This window comes from Amphiprion ocellaris, chromosome 18, assembly GCF_022539595.1.
Source record: "Amphiprion ocellaris isolate individual 3 ecotype Okinawa chromosome 18, ASM2253959v1, whole genome shotgun sequence".
Lineage (NCBI taxonomy): Eukaryota > Metazoa > Chordata > Actinopteri > Pomacentridae > Amphiprion > Amphiprion ocellaris.
The window spans coordinates 33,414,038-33,434,068 of NC_072783.1; the positions used below are offsets into that span (position 1 = coordinate 33,414,038).

The following is a 20,031-nucleotide window of genomic DNA, read 5'->3' on the forward strand; positions in this document are numbered from 1 at the left end:
AAACTAGAACAGTAAAAAAGTAAAGCTGGTGATGATACTGAGGTAATAAAGAATATCACACATGATAATGACATGTTTTACCTAAAAAGGAGATGGAATTTAAAAATTGCACATCACACTGACAATGTTGTGCATGAAAAGTGAAATATTGCATGCAAAAAAATAATAACTGCACATACTGATGAAATATTACACAAGAAAATGAAACATTGCACCCAAGAAATGAACATTTTAAACATTACATATTATGAATTTTAAATATTTTGTACATTTAAAACATTTTAAATTTTCCACACATGCAAGAATGTGTGTAATATCAGTATTTCTATTCATGCAGTACCATTAATTTGTGCAATATTTTGTCAGTTTTCTACATCAGCAGGAATCTGCACAATATATGACCATCTACATATGGAAGAACTTGTACATATATATACTTTTTATTTATTTTTTATTACATTTTTTCCATACATGTTTGCACTATCCCCATTGCTGCTGTCAATTTCCCCCCTGTGGGATTATTAAAGGCTTATTTTATTATTTTATTACTGTTTTACATTTCTACTTAATATCTTGGACTGCTAGATTTTATCCTTATTTGACTTATGAAACTTCTCAGCCTTTTTAAACAAGCATTTTATCCATCTTTAAAAACTCACTCTTTGTTTGTTGTCATGCACTAAATCACCACGTCAGATTCCTCCTACATGAAAACCCACTTGGCTGTTAAACTGATTCTGATTAATGCAGCTACAGTCATGTTAAAAAATGAAAGAAAAAGAAAACTGAAGTGAGAATTCTTTGAAAACATAACGGTGAATAGACTGAAATATTTCTATTTGGCAGTAAATAGAGAAGGAAGGCTGGCACACCCACGGCAGGAATTTCGATGAGGATCTAAATTTCCGCTGCCACACTGATGCTGTAATTAAACCCTCATTCTGGCATCTTAAAAACAAACGGAGAAACTCTGTGTCTGAGTAAGATTTAGAAAAAACAGATTCATTCTTTTATGTTATGCAGTGTAGACCAAAATGCTGCTGCTAGAATACTTAGCGAACACAATTCAGATTCTTACATCCCTGCTCTGACTTCCTGTTAACTGGAGAATTGAATTTAAGGCCTTTCTTATTGCCTATAAGTGTCTGAATAGTCTAGGACCAAACTATATTGGAGATATGTTTGCTGAAGCCTGATAAGTCTTGTAATTTGCAGGGACTGGTCAGTTTGTAGAAGGAATCCAGGCATTTAGTTTTCATGCTGATCCTGGAACTTAATAATTCAATTTCCCATTTGCTTGGCACACACAGGAAATCCATTTGTCCTGAACCAGCCTCACCTCGAGCCTGGAATGTCCTCACATTTAACCAGAGCTCAGAGCAACACGCAATGTTTGTTTGGTTATAAACAGTCAAAACCTCAAAATGGACACAAAATAACCTTCTGGAGGAAAGTTCTGTGGTCAGATGAAATAAAAATGGAACTAATTGGCCACAATGACCCAAAATATGTTTAGTTTAGAGAAGGTGAGGCCTTTAACCCCAAGAACACCAACAAGACTTTCAAGCATGGAGGTGGCAGTATCATGCAACTGGAGCTTTACACAAAGTAAATGGAATAATGAAGAAGGGGATTACCTCCATATACTTCTAGAAAACTTAAAACTATCAGCCAGAATGTTGGTTTTAGGACATAGTTTGACGTTCCAACATGACAATGACCCCAAATACACTTTAAAAACAGTAAATTAATGGATAAATCAGGCTAGAATTAAGGTTTTCCTCAAAGTCCTGACTTAAACCCCATTAGGAAGTGAAGCTGTGGACTGTGAGGAAGCCAACAAATTTAGTTGAACTGCATCAATTTTGTCATGAAAAGTAATCAAAAATACGACCAGACGCTTGTGGATGGCTACCAAAAGCATCTATTTGAGGTGAACCAAATATTAGCTATGTATATTTCTGACCCAGTAGACCTTGTCATAGTTCCAGAAGACCTGTAATAACTTCATGAAAGAACCAAAATGCATGATTGTTCACAACTGTGGGTCCATTATGTCCATTTCAGTAAATACAGCATGCATAGTGAAAACACTTATAAGTCAGGTTAACTACTGTACCGTCTAGTTGAAGCTGTTTAATCAGTGCCTATAGATAATGGTTTTATGCTTGATGAAAACCACAAGGAAAATTTGCTTTTTCAATCACTTATTCAATGAAAATATCAACAGAAGTAATCTTCGTCTCAGTAACTATACCCATGGTACTAGAAGCTTGCAATGCCATCTTCAGTAGAAAAAACTCCTAGTTGGTGTTTTCCATAATTGAATAATCAATGTTGATGCAAAATTCCTCCACTGGCAAGATAATTGAGCATTTTCTTGCATTTACAGCCCGTTTCAAATTCCCACACAAAGGAATTCAAATCTAGCCTTCAGCTCATTTCGTAACCTTCCATTTCTTCTTTCTGAGGTCCTTCTTTGGTTGATTTCTTGGTGTGTTTTGGATCATTATACTACTGAAAGGTCCGGTTCAACTTTCGGACATATGGTTGTACGTTATCTTCAAGCACACTTTGATATCTTGCAGAATTTATAGTTGAATCAAGAACAAGTTGCAAAAACAACCCCCAAACCGTCACATTTGCACCGTTTATTTAGTCCATGTGACTGATTAACTCTTTAAAATTATTTAAATAATGATCATGACTGTAAAACATCCGACTTGATGCTTCATATATGGGGTTTGCTTGCTTAAATATCCTGAAAAAGTCAACAATATTCATGGAATCTAGCTTTCTCATGACTGTAATTGCTAATAACTAAAACTGTAGCATTTACAGTTGCAGCTTTAATTCTTCTGAGAGTTGCATAAGAATCTGTCACTAAAAACACATTTTTCTTACTTTATCTGGCTGAAATTGTGAAAATTCTTCACCATAAAGTTCATTAGTTTAATTGAACCAACCTAAACCTTCAACCTCGTCTTCCACACGATGCATAAATGTAGCCCCACTCGATCACAAACACAACTTAAAGAAACACCACCATGTGGCACCTTGATTCAAATATTCATGTGGTTTTATTCCAGCTTCTACTGAGGTCAGAGTGCAAAACCTGTCAGATAAATCACACATCTACTTCCAGTCTGGCAGAAGAGGGCAGCAGTTTCCACTGCACCGAATGACCGTCTCAGACTCACACATAGAGGCGTTTCAGGTTTCACAGTCAGGCCAGTATCAGAGAAAAGAAAAGATAAAAAACTACAGAACAGTCAAAACTCCGGCCACTTTGTAAAAAGGCACAAACTGTAAAGAAGCTCGGCGGAACCGAAGGCGCATTTTGTAATGCTGAGACAGAAACAAACAGAAAACAACTACAGACGATGTTCCTGAGAGGAGATCATTTGGTTTCTCAACAGGAGATCAGAGTCTGTCATGATTCAGATAAAAAAGTGACATGATTGATCAGAAGCCTGCTCCCAAAGAGAAGCAACGATTTGAAGATGAAATGAAAAAGAAACGAGCATTTGATGATGACTAATAATTAGAAAATGAGGACACGCTACATAAACATGTCTGTATTTGGCTCATCAGGCCTCAGAGGCCTTTGTTGAAGTAAACCTGTTGGACGCTGCTTCCATACCGAGACACGATGGAGTCTCTGAGCTCCGGCTCCAGCTTGGACACAGACATGGAGCTGCAGGAAAACAAGAAGGGAAACATGTTAGAGATAGTCAGAATGTTGAAGGATTCTAACTGAACAAAATGCTATAATCATCTTTAACCAGAATAGGAGCTGGAGAAAACACGACTGAGTCAAACAAACTGCTGGTGTAATGAGAAAACTAAGTTATTATTGGTTATTATCACGTTACAGTAGATTTGAAAGTCAAATTATTGCTGCTCTTTCTGCAATTTGTCAAAATATCAGCTTTGAAAATCAAAAATGACACTTTTCAGGATCTTAATATTTTCATTTCTTCTCCAGAGTGAACACATTAAAGCTCTGCAATAACCTTTCTATTAAATACACGCTTTTCCAATAGTGGATACTAAAAAACATTCAGATCTGCTTTCGTATCATGTTTAACATTTTATTTTTCTGGTACCATATTCCAGCTTTCTGTGTAACATTTCAGTCTTATTTGCAGTGTTTCATCGTCATGTACGACACAACTTTACTGCCTCAGTATCATTAGCAGTATTACTGATTATTTTTGCTGATCTACTTTTACTTTAGCTTTCTTATATTATTTTCTATCCTATTGCTTTCCTACCAGACACTGCATTTCTCATGTTATGTAATCCTGTTTTCCGAGCAAAAATAATTTCCTTTGACATTAATTATGTTTTACCTTATCTTATCTTCTATTGAATTAGCGAAGATCAATGCAATAAAGATGTTAGATAAACCTAAAACCCTTCACGTCCTAAAACCTGAGCAGCTCTACTAAGGATAACAGGACTCCTCTAGTTCAGTGTCATCTGCATTAAACGTTTAATAATGTTGCTTTTTATTATGATGTGAATAAGCACAGCTGCTGCTTTGGTCATGGCTCTCTTTTAAAGAGATTTTTGATAGAATACAGGTAAAAAAAAAAAAAAAAAAACATAAATCCGGTTAGAAATGGGTGTAAAAACTGACTTGGATGAGACCAAAAAACAGCTGATTTAAGGTTAAAAATCAGTGGGTTCAGTCGATGGCTTCATCTATGAATAAAAAACGCCTTTAATACATTAAAATTAAAGGTTTTTGAGCATTTTATGGCTTTAATATGACAAAAATCGAAAATCGAAATCCATACCTTGATAAATCTTTTTAAGTATCCCTAAATATCTTCAGTTTCAATCAATTTATGTTGTACTCAAAAACATTTTGCAAAAATTCCCTCAGAATCAACCATCTAATAATCTTTTTCCCACATATCAGACTACTCTGATCCAGCTGAATTTAAAAATCCACAATGGTGTTTTCATGTTTGTGTAAAAATTCTCATCCAAACTGAAACTCAGTGAAAAATGAGCTCAAACTTGTCTTCTTCATCCTCACAGCAAACATCTGGCCAGCTGTTATTAAACCTACTCAGCTCTCCATCATCACCTTCACTGTTTTATTCACATCTGGGCTCATCTTCAGTTTTCTAGCCAACATTTTATTTTTATGTCGGCTGTCAGACATCAGTGATTTACAGACAACTGATTTGATCGCAGGCTGTAAAAAGCAGCTGGTAGCAGACAGCAGAAACTGGGAGGTTGTTCACATCATGGTTTCATGACGCTGAAGTCATCCAGCCAAATAAACCCCAATACAGAAACATAATAAATAAGACCTGGACGGCACAAGCAGGTTCAACCACATTTAAATTAGTGATCAGAAGCTTGGTTTCGCCAAAAGATGAGGAAAAATGATCAGAAAGTTCAGCTTCAGTGACAGAAAGAGTTTGAAGACGGCAAAACGTTCTTAAACTCGATTCCATCATTACAGATTAATCCAGCAGGGATTTGAGCTCCAGCGTCAGATAACCTGAAAACAGGAGTCTTTTCAAATTCAAATCTATTTTAACTGGGAGCGGCTCATTTTCAAAAACAAGCTACAGGACTCCTCACTCATGATCCATTTTATTATATATTATATATTAAAATGATGTCTTCCCTAAAACCCAAAAGATACTGATAATATAAAAATGCATTTGTTTGTGCAATTAATATTTCAATATTAACATTTATGAAGCTTCGAGAAAATGATCAGTTAGGATGTGACACGAGTGGATTACTAATGAGTTATAATGTTCTGTAAAATTACAGAAAAAGTATTCATTTATATGTTAACCACATAAACTTAGGGAAAAATTGTTAATGACACCTACATAAAAAACACTTTAATAATGCTTGACCATAAAATTACACAATTTTTTACTATATTTGAATCAGGATGAATAAAAATCATTTAAAAAAGTGAAATACTGTTATTTTACAGATATTTGTTGTTATTTGGAAGAAAAATTATGTGTGTTAAGGATTAAAAGAGATTTCGTGTTTTGTTAAATTTTAAATAATAGCTAGTAAAATATGATATATATTTTATGTTGACCTTAAAGAAAAAAAAGGCAAATCTGCACATAATTTCCATATCAAAAAGCTGTAGTTTTACTGCATTTAACATTATTAAAAATATCTAATAATAATAATAATAATAATAATAATAAAAATAAAATAATAAAATAAATGATAAAAAAATAATAATTACATATATATATATATATATATATATATATATATATATATATATATATATATATATATATATATATATATATATATATTTTCTTTTACAGATATATATATATATATATATATATATATATATATATATATATATATTCTTTTACAGATATTTTAGATAATTTTTTTGTTTTTGAACATTACAGCATCTGACCTATTGTTAATGTTTTTTTTTCTTGCACCTTTGCTGCCAGATTTAAAGTTTGGTTTTTTTACTGTTTTATACAAATGTGCTTTAAGCTGTAACTTGAAGTGTGCAATAAGACACTGTAGTGACAGTGAGTTCACAGCATATTACTTTGTTCTTTCCATATTTGAACTACTTTAACATAAACGTGACAAAGGTCTGAGATAAGATGGATCTGATTCATGATATTTAAAGCTAGACAGCAGACCTGCACATATAAATGAACGTCTGTTTTATTCTTTACAAAGTTCACACAATGCTGATTAAGTGTTTCTCAGTATACTGGAGGTTTAAATCTTATTTCTGTGGTGAGATTCCTGCAATATTGTACCGGTAGAGATGCATTTTACAACAACCAGCCATGACTGGTTTGTTAGTGCTGAAGAGGGAAGCAAAAGAGGAAACTCTGTGTTAAGAGGAAGGATTAAAGTCTGTAGTCATGAATCAGTTTCAGTGGAATTCCTCTCACTGCCAGGTGAGGGAGACAAAAGCTCCACATTGCAGCTGAGAGTCGAGGCCTTTTTTCCGTCTGATTTCTACCTCGTTAGTTTGATTTGAACTCGTGCTATGTGACAAAGGAACCAGTCTGATTAAAGCTGGTGTGGTTTAAATGCACCGTTAGGTTAATAATGTGTAAAAGCAAACAAACTGTTTCTTTACCATCTCTGAGGAAACAGCGAACAAGCAGCCGGAACCATGAAGATCAAACTTTAAAAAGAAAAAGAAGAAAAGTTAGTGATGAAACACTCTGGAGGACATTAAAAGTTCCCGTGACCTCCAACCCTCTGTACTTACAACGCTCCCACCATCATCACTTGAATTGGTCCGTGGAGAAACGTGATCCTCTGCCAACACAAAGACACAAAAAGACTTGTGAGCGCTGATGAACACATTTGTGCGACTGCAGCAGGAAATCAGGATGAAGCTCTGACCTGCATGAACTTGTATTTTTCCAGCCTTTGCATGATGATGGGGAGGATGACTGGGAGGGGAAGAAGAGAAGAACGTTTAAGAGAAGATAACTGGAGGAACTTTGTTATTTATGAGATGAAACTTGTGTGCGTACTCATTCCTGGTGCCGCCATGGTGATCCGAGAAATGACCACCTGAGTGATGCCTTTTACCGCTGCTTTCTGCAGAGGAGATGAAGGGAAATTAAAAGGCAATTTATGAGCAATAAAAGGAAAAAATGTAAATAGTGTTTGCAGAGTGCCAACCTTAGAGTGACCCAGTTTGTTGCCGTTTTCATCTGTGACAGCGATGCCATTCAGAATTTCCCTAAAAAAAACCACCGAAAATAAAGGTAAACTGAAACTGAATGTGAAACGTGGTTCTTTATCACCTATTTTCTGCTGCAACACGTCACTTGGTTGATGTTTTGATTTCACTGGAAGTCAAGATGACCTAAAGTAATCCGTTTTAAAGCTAGAGTTTATTGTTTTTGCTGTCTGAAGCAATTTATAACTTCAATTTTGAACAATCTGGTGCCAAAATTCTGAAAATATGATGGAGCTTTTTCTCAAAAAAAAAAAAAAAAACCTCTAAGTGCAAATAAAACAAACTAAGAGTCACGCATGGAGACATTTAGCATTTTAATTTAATGATTAGAGGCAAATGCTAGACGACTAAAAGCTTTAAAGAATGCAAACTGTGTCACAGAGCATCTGGACGAATGAAGTAAACACCTCAAATTTATCTAAGTAGCTCAACTATTCAAGCGGCACACAATAAAAGAAGGCTGTCTCTGTCAGGGAACATTATATCTGACCCTTCTCATATTTTATTTGAAGAATATCTGCTTTTACCATCAAACAAAAGATCTAGAGCACCCCAGGCTTTGGTAAAAAAGATGGAGGAGCTCTTTCTCACATCCACACCGATAGGTTTCTGTTTTAAAACGGCATTTAAAAAGTAAAATTTTATGTCAGAAATAATCTCTGTGCATACTAACACACCTGTAAACTCATATCACATGGCTGTTCATGTACTTTCTGGCTGTAAACACTGAGCAGGAGGTCAGTTGCTTAGTTGTAGAAAATACGACGGCACAAGAACAGCGTTGGTGAAAAATAAAATAAATCAAAATAAAATTTAAACAAACAAGTCCGAGATCTCCTGAACTGTACAACAGCTGCTAGCGTTGACAACAAGGTCAGCAACACCTCATTCATTACCTACAATGTACTAAAAGAACCACTGGAAGTCAAAGCTGATGTCTGCTTCTGGGAAACAGTCACATGACAGAAGCATGAATGTGGTCATGTTAAGGACCAGGTCTGTCAGATTAATGGAAAGTTTTAGAGTAAGGAATGTTTATATCATAGTGGTCTGAGAGAAGTCAGCTCATCAACTACAATTATTAGGATTTCTAATGTTATTCATTACGAGACACTAATTTCATAACAGGCAGTCATTCTGATTCCTTTGTGATCTTGTGGTATACAGTCACCTGACAGGAGCACGACCAATCAGAGAATAACTGTAGTGCATTTAGTTTAGAGTGTTAACATAATAGCTGATAATTAGCAGTAAACACGTGGTTTAGCAGGAATGTGACCATAAAACTAATTAGTGCACAAAGACAAATTACAAATGAAATATGAACGTCTCAAACTAATTTTTTTGAGTAATGAATGTCTATCCAATGCTGGTAGACGAGTAAAAGTCATGTGATGAATTTAAATCATTAGGATTCATTATCTAGAACCATGAATGTCTGAACATTTCATCTATCCAATAGTTGTTGAGATATATCTGAGCTAACTGACCCTCATTACCTCCACTGACGCTAAAAAACATTTACTTATCAGAACACCACTTATGTTAGGATCACGAAAGGAAGGAAGGCTGTGATTCCAGGAAAATAATCTGTACAGTTCATGTGTTCTGGGGATTTTTAGAGAGTAATACAGAGGGAAACTCACTGCTGCCTCATCATGGGAATGTTGACACAGTTAGCTGATGCCACGGCTGCAAAGGGAACCCAGCGAGCCACGAGAGGAGGAGCTTTCTGCAGGAAGAAAACAGACGAATCATTAGAACACCTGTAAACTCAATCAGTGAAGAAGAGGCAGCAGCAGAAGTGGAGCTGAAGTTACACAAACTGCCACGTTCACTTGATCTGGTTTTGGTGCCAAGATTTTGAAAGAGAACTATTCTAGCTGCAAACGTGAGACAAGAAACACATCCAAGTGACGGTTTGAATTCATCTAGATGTGTTTGCACCTTTGTGTAGAGGTTGAGTCCGACTGCCGTTGCTAAAGCTGTGCTGGTTGCCGTTATGTAGGCCACTCCAATCTGCCTGAGAGACAACAGAACAGACCATCCACAACAGCATATCTAAACACCAAACCTAACAATAAAACAGTCAACAGCACCATCAGCAGTTGTTATTTCACGTTTCCTGATAAATTTCGAAACATTTAGATGCAGGTTTATTCACATTTAATCACTTATGTGTTGCTTTGTACATTCGAGGCAGATTGAAAGTGTTTTGATTAAACCCTCTTGGGAGGTTATTTAAAACACTTTCAGGCCAGATGTTGTGGAGGTGAAACTGTATGAAGTGGTGACTGATGCAGGTTGTGAGGACGTGGAGGTCTGTCCACTTTGATAATGTTGCTGTAGTCGCAGTGGAGCTCGCTATCATTCTGGCTGCCACACAACAAGCTACTGCAGTGGTGTAATGTGCTGTTTATCAGAGGAAAAGAAAAAACGCTTGTCTTTAGCTTCACTGTCGCCCTCTGGACTGCAGGAGGGTCGACCCTTATTTAAATGAAGCACCGGGAAAACAAAAATGGATGTTATCAGATTTGTGATTAACAGAGATGCACACAGAGCCTCGACTTTAATCTGGATTTTTAAACGTAAACAGACTCTTATTGGATCTTACTTGGGAGTGATTGGAGAAGCAGCGTTGCGGTTGGTGTAGTTGACCAAAGCGTTGAAGGACTGATTGACCCACTGCCAGAACACCACAGCAGGAACCGTCCTACAACCACACAGATGGGAAACTTTTACAGCTTCCTCAGTACAATGTGGTAAAATGCAGCTCGTCCCGTTCACTCTACCTGTAGAACTGCAGCATGCAGCCGGTGATGGCCATGCCTCCAGGCACCTGGAACGACATGCGGCCAATGATGTTCATTCGGTCTCCGGTGTCTGGATGGAAGGCTGAGTCGTACAGCTTCTTAGCGTAGTGGAGCTGCTCCTCTGTGGTACCAGGAGGGACGGATCCTGCCCTGTGAGGACCAAATAAACAAAATACAAACACACAGTGAACACAATCAGTAACACAAGACGGCGACAGACACTTTCATACTTTCAACCACCTGCAGAAACATTCCTACAACGCCTGCTTTTGTGGCTTCTAGATTACTTTTCAAGTTGAAACTTGAACACATCATGCCTGGGAGGCTAAACGTTAAACGAGAATTCCTCCTTAAAACACAGGGAGGAATCGTGTAGTTTCTTTCTTTTGGTAACTTTATAAGGTTGAAGTGTTAAATACTGTGGCTGCATTCTTTAAAACTGTTAAAACATGATGTAGCAGCACCTGGGAGTCAGGTTTAGTGCAGAACTGCAGTAAACATGGTGGAACAAATTCCACATACTGTGCGACATCTCTGTGCTTTTTAAGTTCTGGTCCTTTTTAATGAAATTAAATCTATATTTTAATGTCATTTAAGGTCAGAATTTATTTAGCAGTAGCCCTTAAATGCATTCACATTCCAGTTATGTATATCTGACTTTTTATTGCTAGTAGTGTTCAGCCTTCCTGTGTCATGTAATCTAGGTTTACTGTCTTTAATATTAATTAATTCATTTCAGCCTCAATGTTTAATGCTTCATGTCTTCACATAATATCAGAACTCTTCAAACCCTCTGAACCCCCAAAATGGCCAAAATATCACCACAAATCAGAACCAGAAACAGCCAAAAACAGACAGAATGGACAGGATGGTCCTCGAACTAATCACCTGTGACTTAAAATTCTTCAGCAAAATTATTTAAATCTGAGTGTGAAACTATGGTAGCTCATCAAAATCACCTTATTCTACAGGTGTCATTTAAAAATTGCCAAAAATAACCAGATTCAGTAAAAAACAAAAAAAAAATTTCTCCACTTCTTGGTGCAGCTGTGAACCCATCAGTGACTCAGCTTTGACCAACTGTCAGAACTTGAGGGACTTTTGGGCTGAACTGCAGGCAGCGTTTACCCAGAGAAGAGAGAAGACAAGTGGAAACAAATCAAAACTGTAAGCAGTAAAATGTTCATTTCTAATTGAGCCAACATTGTTTCCCAGTATCAGTAACATCTGTAGGCACTTGGAAAAATTATGTACTGTGCATGCAGGTTCAGGGACTTTTCTACTTTGGCAAAATCATCTTTCTTGTTTCTTTTTTAACATTTATGGCATTATAACTGTGTCATACTGCACAGAAAACATTTCCAAATTATCTGTACATCTAGTCTTGCTTTTACTGTTTCCACAGAGGTGCAGAATTTTTTCCTGTAGTGAAAAATGAACCCGCAGTGAGGAAAAATATGACAAGGCAAAAAATGTGCAAAAAATGTTCGGCGTCCAGATATACAAATGTAAATCAAACATGCGCCTGCTGCTCTCTTGCATTTAAAAAAGTATGAAATCAGTTCACAGTTACTTTTATTGGTAATAAAACAACATGAGTTTGTTCGGCTGTAATGTAAACAGACACTCAAGTTGCATTTCTTAATGAATAGCTATAGTTGAAATAATAAACCAAAGCAGCCAAACTAAAACTTTAAGTCTAACTTTAACCGTTTTTTTAACACAAATTTTAATTCTTAGGTGTCTTTAAAAAAATCTGTTGTTAATACGTGACAAAGTTAAGATACTAATCACGTCTAAAAATGGTGTAAAAGCACGATAAATGAATATAAAGTTTAAGTTTAGGGTATTTTCTCTCTCTAGTTTGTACATTTTTCTCTTGATGTCTAAACAGAGACAGTTGCAGCTTGTGTCTGTCTCCATCTTCAGCTCACATCCGCTATCTTTTCTTACCTGCAGCTTTCTACTAAAGCTTTGGCTTCATCCAGGCGTGAGTCGGGCAACACCGCCGTTCGACAGTCGGTGATGTTGAAGAAGTGCTTCAGTCGGCCCATAAACGTCGATTGATCCCATCGCGGAGCATCGATATCGAACGAACTCAAAGCCATTGCGGGTGTTCTAAAGCAGGTTCAGTGTGACGCATTAAAAAAGCCCCTGGTCGCTCTGCAGGAGGTTCTTCAGGCTGCAGTCGAACCTGGAGAAAAGTGGAGAATAATGTAAGCTGCTTTGGGAAAAAAAGACAAAATAAACAGACAAGTACAGGAGACTGTCTGGATGTACTGAACATAAATCTGGTTAATCAGTGGTTGTTTCTTGTCCTGGTTTGAGCTGGTGTAACATTAACAGATCAGTGGATCAGAGAGGCCAGACGGCTTCACCTGTGAACTCAAATTACTACAGACAAAGGGTGTTAGTGTGTACGGAGCTGCAGTTCTAAGAAATTTAATCTATTTTGATCACGCCAGGTTTCCTGTTTTCACACGTCAAAGGCAAACATTTGCCTTAACAACACCGTAAATCTAAGTAAGAAACTTTTCTTTGGGTTTCAGGAAGTTGTGATGAGTATATTAGCTGTCTTCTGATTGAACTGAGAACGTTACCTGCAGATTAATTATTTTTATTAATCATTATTATTAACTATTATTAAAACATGTTTGTACCAAAATGGCGTCTACAGTGTTGGAAGATGCATTAAGCTGCTTTATTTGAACAGACGTACTACAAAACACACTAAAACAAGGAAAAGTTCTGCATGGAAAAAGTACATAAGTATTAGCAGCAGAATGCAGTTGAAGTAAGAAAGTAGAAGAACTTTCTTGTACTCTTCTACTAATATATTACTACTAAAGCTGAAGCATCAGAGAGTCAGCAGTGTGTTCCTTAGAGCTGTTGCAGGTAGAACTACTTTAGACTACTTTATATTGAGCTTTGCAAGAGCAGAAAATACAGTGTGGTAGTAAAGGTAGTATAAATAAAGTGCAAATAACTATAACTGGTAAAATACAGTATCTGAGTAACTTACTTACTTTCCACCCTTAGTTTAATTTGGATTAGTTGACCTTATGAGACAATAAACATTCCTTTCCATCATATTACCAATGAACTATCTGATCAGTAAATCAAAAAATAAAGAGAAAACTAATCGTCAACCATTTTTTACAATTGATTTATTCTTTAAATAACCTCTCAAGCAATAATGTGAAGCATTTCCCACTTCCAGTTTGTAAATGTGAAGTTCTGCAGCTTTTCTGTTTTCTTCTGCTGCTGTAAACGGAGTATTTTTTGGGTTAAGACTACCGAAGAAGAATAGAAAAACTACTTATTAAATAACAGCCCTGCATTGAAACTTTAACCGAAGTGCTCTGAAAATTTGCTGTCAGTGTTTTATTGAATCTCCAGCCATTATTACTCTGCAGCAGAGTTATGTGACGATTGGTGTTGGTTTGTCCGTTTGTCTGTCCGTCTGTCAGCAACATCACTCTAAAACAAACTAACAGATTTGGATGAAATTTCCAGGGAACATCAGAAATGACACAAGGACCAAGTGATTAGATTTTGGCAGTGATGCAGCTTATAGTCTGGATCCATGGATTTGTTAAAGATTTCTGTATCATTGCCAGATAGTGGCACGGCGTTACTGTAACCATGACAACAAGTGAACAATACATCAGCTGCCTGCTGATGATCACATGATTGTGATCCTACTACAAATCCACCGCTGAGGACTTATCAGGACTTATCTGTCAGAAATGATTCAAGGAACAACTGATTAAATTGTGGGGGTGTTTCTGAGTCCCATCAATTCCCGCCGCCCGCTACATATTTAGGTCACATGAGCCGATATCTGTACATAAAGTACACATGCAGAACACACACCTGTACTCAGAGCAAGGTCATTTTTTTAGTGGGTATATCTATATAAATGGACACATTCTATGTTGTCGTGATTTTTGATCATCAATAAATAATAAACAAATGCTGCATTTCTACAAAAAATGCTGCATTTCTGACAGTGTCATATGGTGGAATGAGCAGCCTTGGAGGAGGATTGCGCTCTCTGAGTGCTTTCTTGCTACTGATGCATTAATATGTAAGCAGCATATTAACATTGCGGAACGGTGGTTTAATCTTTGCCATTTTTCATAAACTGGTAAAACTTAATCTGAAAAATAATAACTAAAGCAGAGAAATAAATACAGCGGAGCAAAAGGAGCAATAAAATAAAATATAAAAGCTCAAGTTACACTTTAGTTTCTGGTTAGTATCCATAATTTCCCTGTTTTTAAAGCTGCAGTGGTTTTATGTGCTTTCTCTTAATGTGCAAACTCATTCCATTTCTTTGCACCAAACAGTCATAAGGAAAAAGTACCATGTTGGCATCAAATGTTGGTAAACACACTAACTCTTCTGTGGTGGGAACGATTCGTCCAAACCCTGCTGAGATACCATCTCTGTAAACACCTGCTAACACAAAGTGTTGTAGCTCTGAACTTCACCGCCCAGACTGCTGGAAACTTCTGTTTTCCAACATGTGCTCTCGGGTTTAAACCAAATACATCTCTGAACAAACACAAACTCTCGTTCCTCCCTGAAAACTCTCAAGGCCCAAACTTCCACTAGAAATCATTGACCACCTCCTGGTAAATGGTTCCACTGGTGGTCATTTTGGGTTTCTGCAGCACTTTGATCCATTTTAACCAACCAGAGGAGCCAAAAGCTGCTGACTGCAGCTCCAGCGTCCCACCGTACATCTTCATTATTACATTACTAAGTATTACTGCTGGTTTTAGGTGAAGGTGAAATGTAACTGAAGGACACATAGAAAGGGGTATGTCAGTGTTGTCAGAAGCTCAGTCTGGTTGGAACTGGATTGTTTCTGAAGCTGTTTGTTTAGAAAGTAGGTTAAAGGCCTGCAGAACCTGGTGGGGAACATGTAACGTGAGCCAAGAGTCAATGTGGACATACGTACCAGGACAGACCATCAGAAAACACATGCAAAAGGGACAGAACTGCATTAATAACTGCAGCTGAAAAGCAAAGCAGGCCTGCAAATACACAGCTAAGTCCCTGATAATGTTGAATATCTTTTAATCAGTTAGACTGTGAGATCGCACCTTCAGAACTCAAACAGTTCATGATGACTTTAAAGTGAGAAAATCCGAAAATGAACAAAGTTTGAAATGCTTAAACCAGAATGTGTTTGATATTTTTGGTTCAATAAAAGACAAAAAACCTAGAAAAACGTTGTTGTTTCAGCATTAGAGTAATATGAACCAAGAAAACTAGAACTAAATAAACAAATCTCTCCTAGTTGAATGGATATATTTAATAATCTGCATATGTTTTGTGGTTCTGCAGCTTTATTTTTAGTAAACAAATGCAGGAATCAGGAAGGCACAACCAAAATGATCAACAAAGGACCCAAAAATAAATTAATTCGGATGGTTTAATTGTTTTTTATAATGATTCTCTGGCTCCATTTCCTTAAATGTGAATATCTGTAAGATCAAAAACTAGAAAACTAGAATTTGTATTATTAATAAATCATTTATCAATTATCAGTTGGAATTCCATTTTATATAAACCATTCAATAAATAATTCCAGCTACAATCAGGGAAAATAATGCAACTGCAGTCTGTATTAAAGGTCAAAGGGGACCCAATTAATGCAGCTGTGGTAACTGAGCAAACAATTGATTATTGATCGATAAATTAATGAGATTAATGGATCATGATATGAATAATAATGAGTTTCAGAGTGGTAAAAGCGGGCTAAGTGAAGCAGCACAGTGTACACAAATTAGAAGCAGCAGTGAAGGAACTACAAGTACTAATAGCACACAGTAGAAATACTGCATTACTAAATACAGATACATGTCCCAATGACTGGTACACTGGTATATAGTATAATAATATCACCAAAGCAATCATTTATAAGTAGTGTTTCACAGGTATTGGCTGAGGTGAAGCTAATTTTTAACTATTTTGCACAAGAATGGAACTAATGGTTATCTTCACAAACCTCAAAATAATAACTATGAATATTACAAATACTAAAACAAATTAAAGGAAAGGTGGAAAATATCAACATTTCAGAATTTTTTTGCGGTAAAAACAACTTCATTTCTAATCAGATTCAGTCAACGGATTAATTTATTGACTTATTGTTTCAGGTCTGCGTTGGAATTTGTGTTATTTTAAATTCTGACACCGAGATTTTTCACTTTTACCACAAACACATAAAACACTTCCAAATATCGGTCATCAGTCTCCTTGACAACAACTAATCGGCATCAGCCTTAAAAAACAAGAACAACAACAAAATATACCCCTATTATAAAATATCATATTTTATAAGCAATTCATGGTCTTTGCTTGCAAAAAGCTTAATTTTGCAAAGTAACTAAAGCTGCATTAGGGCTGCACAATTTATCCTTTCAGCATCGACTACCTCACTGGAAGAGCGATGTGAAGTACAACAATTTACACTGCAACTTTTTGCTGCTTAATACTAGAAGAAAACTCACACAGTTCTCAATTTTTATGGCTGATCTACAAGAGCAGTCTGTCTGGTAGGACATAATTTAGTCTCATTTAAGAGCTCTTGGATAAACAGAGGTTTATTTGTGACTTTATTCAGAAGACGTAAAGTTTGTTGACATGCAGACTCCACATGTGAACAGTAAAATTTGCAAGGAATGGGAGGAAAATGCCGAAAATAGAAGATTTGGTTGCAAAATTCAATGCAAAACATCAGTTGTGTGGAAGTATTTCAGATTTACAAAGGAAGATATAAACCAAAATTAGGTAATCTGTGGACAGCGTCTTGTAATTGTTGCCTTTACTTGAGGCAACACGATTAATTTGTTTGGGCCATTAAAGGTCCCACATGGTGAAAATCCACCTTTATTGTGTTTTGTGGTTGTTATAAACTTGGATTTGTAAAATAAAAGCTATTAAGATATAAAAATATTTATTTCTGCCAAGCTTCAGCACAACTAGTTAGCATTCCCAGCTTTACTAGCAAGTAAGAATCTGACACAGCGGCTATGGAACGCTAAACTCATTCACTGGTTTTCAGGTCAAAACAGCTTTCAACACAATTAACCCTTAGATGCATTAGTGAGGTTGTTTTCTTGCAATATCTTTGCAATGAAAAGTTTTTAGCATTTCATTTTCCAGCTATTCCTCAAAAAATATGTTTTTGAAAACATTCCATTTAAAATTTTAAGTTCCCTTTTATACTTTTAAAGAAAGCGTAATATTTGTATGACTACCCAAAGTTCTTTATCTCTGACAATATCATACAAGAGGTGATGCAGTGCACAGACTTGGAGGAAGAGAGTGGAAAAATGCCAACAAAATGGACATTGACATTCTTCTATTGTGGTTCTGTGTAATATTCTTTTTTTCAATAATCAAAATGTTCAAAATCAACCATAAAGTGAAAAATAAACAGATTTTATATTTGTATTATATGTTGTGTGGACAAAAATATAATACAAAGAATAATACAAATGATAATTCTTTTCCAAAATGACAAAAATGGCTTAAATACACATTTATTCTTATACGGGTCATTTTTGACCCACTGATGGAAAAGTGTCGGGTCCAATCACTGGAGCATCTAAGGGTTAAATAAGAGGTTATAAGGTCATGGTGAAATTAACTACCTGTGAAGTAGTTTGAGCTGAAAAACTGACAGATACACTGCGGGCACTTTAACCCTGTAAAAGCCACTGTTGAAAATAATACAACATCAAGTTCTAATTTTTTAAATTATTAGTTTAAATTATTTATATCGGAAATTATCGCAAATTTTTTTCTGTATTTGAGTTTAACAGATTATACACACAAAGAATATTTTACATTTTTACATTTACATTACATTTTTTGTAATTATATCTACCTACATATATCTAACTATATATATATATATATATATATATATATATATATAGAGAGAGAGAGAGAGAGTTTATATATATATATATATATATATATATATATATATATAATATATATATAATATATATATATAAAATAATTTCTGTATTTGGGTTTTACAGATTATATATACATATACACAGAATACACAATATTTATATATAAATATATATTATTTTTGCTCATTTCATCATGCTCATTTCATCATCATTCTATATCTGGGTTTTACAGGGTTACTTAATTTACTGAAAACAGGCACGATGTGGGGCTTTAAATCAAAGCTCTTCACAAGTGCAAAAGTCAAATGTAAATGCCATCAAAAACCAAAAAACACTATTTTTCATCTTCTTTTCAAACATTTTTCCCAATGCAAAATGACCCCAATCATCGCAGAATTACTAATGCTTTCCAAATCGAGTTAATCAAGTTCATATATGTACTTTTATATTTTACAGCAAATGCATGTTGCAGAAAAACAAGATATTGCAATGTCAGGTTTTTGCAGCCCTACTGTGCATTAATATAGTGGAGCAGAAGAATAGAGTGGTTTGTTGAAATGCAAACACACAGTTCATTTATTTTCTTTTGCTGGGTGGTTGAGGCTTTTTCTGGCTTAAACTGACTTTTGACAAACTGGATCTGCAGCATCTGGATCAGTTCTAATGAGTCTGAACACTCCTTTGTTTAATTACACACATGCGGTTTGTAATACACTAAAATACGAGTCTGGATCAGAGTTGTGGCTGAAGTCTACCGAGCAAAGGGCCGTGGAAGACTTGAAACCTGTCAGGGAGCTCAGACTGATGTAACTCCATGCTGCAGCTACCAGCTGGTTTCTGAAAGCAGCTAAAAAATCAAATCAAATCAGGAGAAAGTCCGGAAAGCTGCGACAGAAAGAGAAAACTCACCATTAGACCCTCCGGTTTCCTCTCAGACCGACCTGTCAGGTCACAACCGAACCACACTAACCCTCTATACAGACTGTACAGAATTCTACGGTCTATGCGAACCACCGGGGAGAGTAAAGAAATGCGCACGTGGCAGCCCGTCCTCCAATCACAGGCTGGGGCAGATCCCGACCCTAAACCGATCACAGCCTCCGGTACCGACCAGAAAACCGGACAGAACCGACCCTGACACCTGCTTCTGATCCGTCCCGACACCAGAACGCACAATACGGATGTTAATGCTAAAAGTAGCCGCGGCTAACTGGCCGGCTAATTACCTTTTTCCACTAAAAGGCGGGTTGTTTCCGGCCTCCTGGTTAAATTAAACCAGCTAGTTAATGTGCAGTAACTTGTTGTAACACCTGGGGGCACAAAGACTCTATAAAATAAAAGGTGGAGGTGTTTTTGACCTACATATTAAACATTTAGCAGGTTGCTAGCTTAGCTCGTCCTCCGTAGTTGAGGTTGGTGCTGCGTTCAAGGCCAACTGTTTAAACCGGAATCATGATCCACGGCACTTTGGAAAGTAATTCAAGGGACCTATTTCCAATACTTAATTCAATACGTGGTTGCAAGA

General features: G+C 36.3%; 1 protein-coding gene across 3 annotated transcripts; it reads right to left on the minus strand.

The window, feature by feature from the left end:
- Positions 1–3,061: 3,061 nt before the first annotated feature.
- sfxn2 (sideroflexin 2) lies at positions 3,062–19,930 on the minus strand. 3 transcript variants are annotated; one of them, XM_023292254.3, is made up of 12 exons: positions 19,869–19,930; positions 12,514–12,754; positions 10,540–10,710; positions 10,362–10,460; positions 9,695–9,770; positions 9,394–9,479; positions 7,687–7,747; positions 7,536–7,602; positions 7,402–7,451; positions 7,265–7,314; positions 7,130–7,177; positions 3,062–3,697 (listed from the first exon to the last, which is right to left on the minus strand). In XM_023292254.3, exons 2-12 carry the CDS (start codon positions 12,666–12,668, stop codon positions 3,598–3,600), a joined length of 963 nt encoding a protein of 320 aa, XP_023148022.1. In that variant the 5' UTR covers positions 12,669–12,754; positions 19,869–19,930; the 3' UTR covers positions 3,062–3,597. The 3 variants fall into 3 exon arrangements, with proteins under 3 accessions (XP_023148022.1, XP_054860431.1, XP_023148019.1); XM_055004456.1 differs by lacking the exon at positions 19,869–19,930 and adding an exon at positions 19,733–19,863; XM_023292251.3 differs by lacking the exon at positions 19,869–19,930 and adding an exon at positions 19,416–19,574.
- Between the last annotated feature and the right edge of the window lie 101 nt (positions 19,931–20,031).

Coding starts and splice junctions, on each gene's coding strand:
- sfxn2 (XM_023292254.3), bottom strand. CDS start 12,668: ATGGCTTTGAGTTCGTTCGATATCGATGCTCCGCGATGGGATCAATCG. Junction 7,452..7,535: donor CATGGCGGCACCAGGAATGA/GTACGCACACAA, acceptor TTCCCCTCCCAG/TCATCCTCCCCATCATCATG. Junction 7,178..7,264: donor GTGATGATGGTGGGAGCGTT/GTAAGTACAGAG, acceptor TTCTTTTTAAAG/TTTGATCTTCATGGTTCCGG.